General features: G+C 35.5%; 1 protein-coding gene across 1 annotated transcript; it reads left to right on the plus strand.

Moving 5' to 3' along the window:
• Window positions 1–545: 545 nt before the first annotated feature.
• Window positions 546–2,680, plus strand: LOC117123756. The gene is made up of 3 exons (XM_033269761.1): window positions 546–627; window positions 1,378–1,566; window positions 2,241–2,680. Exons 1-3 carry the CDS (start codon window positions 546–548, stop codon window positions 2,546–2,548), a joined length of 579 nt encoding a protein of 192 aa, XP_033125652.1. The 3' UTR covers window positions 2,549–2,680.
• The last annotated feature ends 211 nt before the right edge of the window (window positions 2,681–2,891 follow it).

Below are 2,891 nucleotides of genomic sequence, written 5' to 3' on the forward strand. Positions count from 1 at the left end.
GCTTTATTTAAATGGTAATTTGTTGTTTGTTTCTTTCTTTGGGTAAGTTTGGAAGCATCATATATATACTTTGTTGGAGTTGCAAAAACTATCCAAAGAATCTGTGAAAACAGAAGCCGATATAAACTCTTTTAAAAAATTGTAAATCTTTGGCGTCTTTCCAAAATTTAGTGTATTCAAATTTGTCTTTCATATGCAAAGGTCTTTTAAAATAATAGTTAAAGACGTAGCAGTATTCATTATTATTGTATATATGCCAACACTTGCAGTGTTTTGCCGAATAGGCTTCACAGACTGATATCTAAAAATGTATGATACTCATGGGGCGGATCCAGAAAAGGTGATGGTCGGTGACGTCTGGACCTCCCCCCTAAGATGCTTTCTTGTTGCGGGAAAAATATACAGATGTTGGCAAAAAGCTATCAGCTTTTTTTCTTTTTGAGGGGTTGGTGGGTGTGGGGGCGTTCAATTATGAGAATAATTTTACGCGAGTGTGTCTAAAATAAGTTTAATATTATGTTATAGAGGGTGACATTCTAGGAGCTATGGCTGCTGCTGTTGAAAATTCTGCAGTGGTATTGGTTGCAGTTTCTCAGAAGTATAAGAACAGTAATAGTTGCAGAACAGGTTGGTGCTAATTTTATAAAACAATGGTTAATATATCATAGAATTTAGATGACTAACAATATACACTTATCATCACATTCATATTTAATTACAATATTATGAGGGCGATATTTATCATTAAGAACAAAATATTTTTAACTCCATGTTGTGTATCAATGTTTTATTTTTGAGATTGCAATTTGTTTTTGCAGTAAATTTTACAAATATTGAACTTAGGATGCTGGGGATAAAGCGCAATTCTTTTCCCTGGTCATTGGGTCTACATGCTAAGTCTTGCTGCTGTTAATCGGTGCAGGTGCAGGCAACCCCACCAGTTACCTTTTTATACCAGGGGTGGCGCCAGGATTTGCCCGACGGGGCAAGGGGGAACGAGGTCCCCGACGAGGGTCAGATTTCCCCGACGAAAGCAATGTTGGCGTGGTCGAGCTTCAATTAAAAGGTCTCAAAAGTGGTCCAGGGGGCGAAGCTCCCGAAAATTTTAACAATTTAGGGGTTTCAAAGGCTCATTTAATCGATTTTACAGTCTACTAATATGTAGAAAATACATAATTTGTTTTTCTCTCCGACGAATTGTGCTTCTTCTCCACGACGGGGGTGGGGGCGCCCCGGGGTGGGGGAAAACCCCGACCTCGAGTTTGGGAACCAAACTGTTCCCGCTGCACGCGCCAAACCGCTTCCAACTATTAGTATTCTCATACTATGGTTTATTATAATATCTTATGAAAAGATGATAACCATTTTATTCTGTAGAAGCTACATATGCATATACAAAGAAAAAGCCTATCATACCTCTCATTGTCGAGTCAGACTACATAGCTGATGGTTGGTTAGGCGCTCTAATCGGCACTTTCAAGTACTTCAAACTCACATGTGAATCCTCTGTTCAAAATGAATTTCGAAATATCCAGAAAGAAATCAAAAATAGAGGACTTTCAGAAGGTATTTTGTTTGTGTCAACAAAATCATTCAATGTAATTTTAGGAAAACATAAAAATTTCAATGTGAAAATTAAATATATTAAATTGAGAAACCCAAAATCGTTTAATTTTTAAATGGCAGACTTGTGGTAGATCTCAATTAACTTCCTATCCCTTAAATAAATTGTTGTAAAGTCTATACAACAAACTTAACAACAGAGCAACAACACATATATTCCTTCATAAAATTCGTATGGTTACACTAATCGTTATTATAACCTGTATTATAATAACCATACAGACCTAGGGCTGGCTAGCAAGAACGTACGTTTTATTTATCATTATGAGTAAAAAAGAAAATCATCTTGTTTCTAAATCAGTTTATTACTGACATATGCCACACTTTAAAATTTTAAAAATCACAGCGTAAAAACGTTATTTTTGTCACAGTATAGGCTCGCTGTCTTGTAGCATTATGTAAGTAACGGTTACTTACACTGTGTTCAGAATAAAGCGGACCGGTTGCACTTTCTCATGAACAAAAATTAAGTTAATCAATAAAGCATAGTCATGTCGTACCTTGTAATTTCAAAAAAAAAATAAAAAAATCTATTAGCACTGATGACTGCAAAATCAGAGATTCCGTCTAAATGTAAACGACCTTCTAATTTATAATAATTTACAATTACATTCCAGATAATGTTAATCCTGCATCTGAAACACAATTGTTTTCGGGGAAGAATGTGCCAAGCGATGACGTGGACTGTCCGCACTCAAGTGTACTTGGTTGGACTGCAGATGATGTTGAGAAGTGGTTAAGAGACAACCTTATGTCAGACTATAACAGTTGTATGAAAGAGGTGAACGGAGAAATTCTTGTGCAGATGGTTAAATTGTCAAAGAAAACCCCTGAATTCTTTTATTCACAATTGAAAATGGACTTCGGGATGAATCTAGTCGAGATATTAAAATTTGTAAATGCTCTTGAAAAATTGAATATATGATTTTTTTTAGAGTATAGTTGAAACTTGGTGAGGCATATCTGTAATGAAAAAAAAAGTAATTTTAATGTGTAACAATGATAAAAATAGTAATGTTTACGATTGATGAAGACGATTGAAGCAACTCTCGATCTGAAAGCCATGTATTTGAAAACTGGCGAACAGCTTGCACAACTCCAATCTTCAAGAAAGGTGCACGGTCGAAGCCTAAAATAATCGACCAATAAGACTAACATTAATTGTGATGGGGAAAATGTTATAACTTCATCCTCCTCACCAGGCTTCACAAGTATATTAGCTTGCTTTGGTTTACCTGGTTGATAGATCTTAATTTACTCCAATATTT

Source organism: Anneissia japonica, unplaced genomic scaffold (genome assembly GCF_011630105.1).
Source record: "Anneissia japonica isolate Jap-2015-1 unplaced genomic scaffold, ASM1163010v1 scaffold7096_len229077_cov162, whole genome shotgun sequence".
Taxonomy (NCBI): Eukaryota; Metazoa; Echinodermata; class Crinoidea; order Comatulida; family Comatulidae; genus Anneissia; species Anneissia japonica.

Excerpts from the sequence above, each read along its gene's own strand:
- LOC117123756 (XM_033269761.1), top strand. The coding sequence starts at position 546 with ATGGCTGCTGCTGTTGAAAATTCTGCAGTGGTATTGGTTGCAGTTTCT. Across the intron at positions 628-1,377 it reads CAGTAATAGTTGCAGAACAG|AAGCTACATATGCATATACA; the intron begins GTTGGTGCTAAT and ends TTTATTCTGTAG. Across the intron at positions 1,567-2,240 it reads AAATAGAGGACTTTCAGAAG|ATAATGTTAATCCTGCATCT; the intron begins GTATTTTGTTTG and ends ATTACATTCCAG.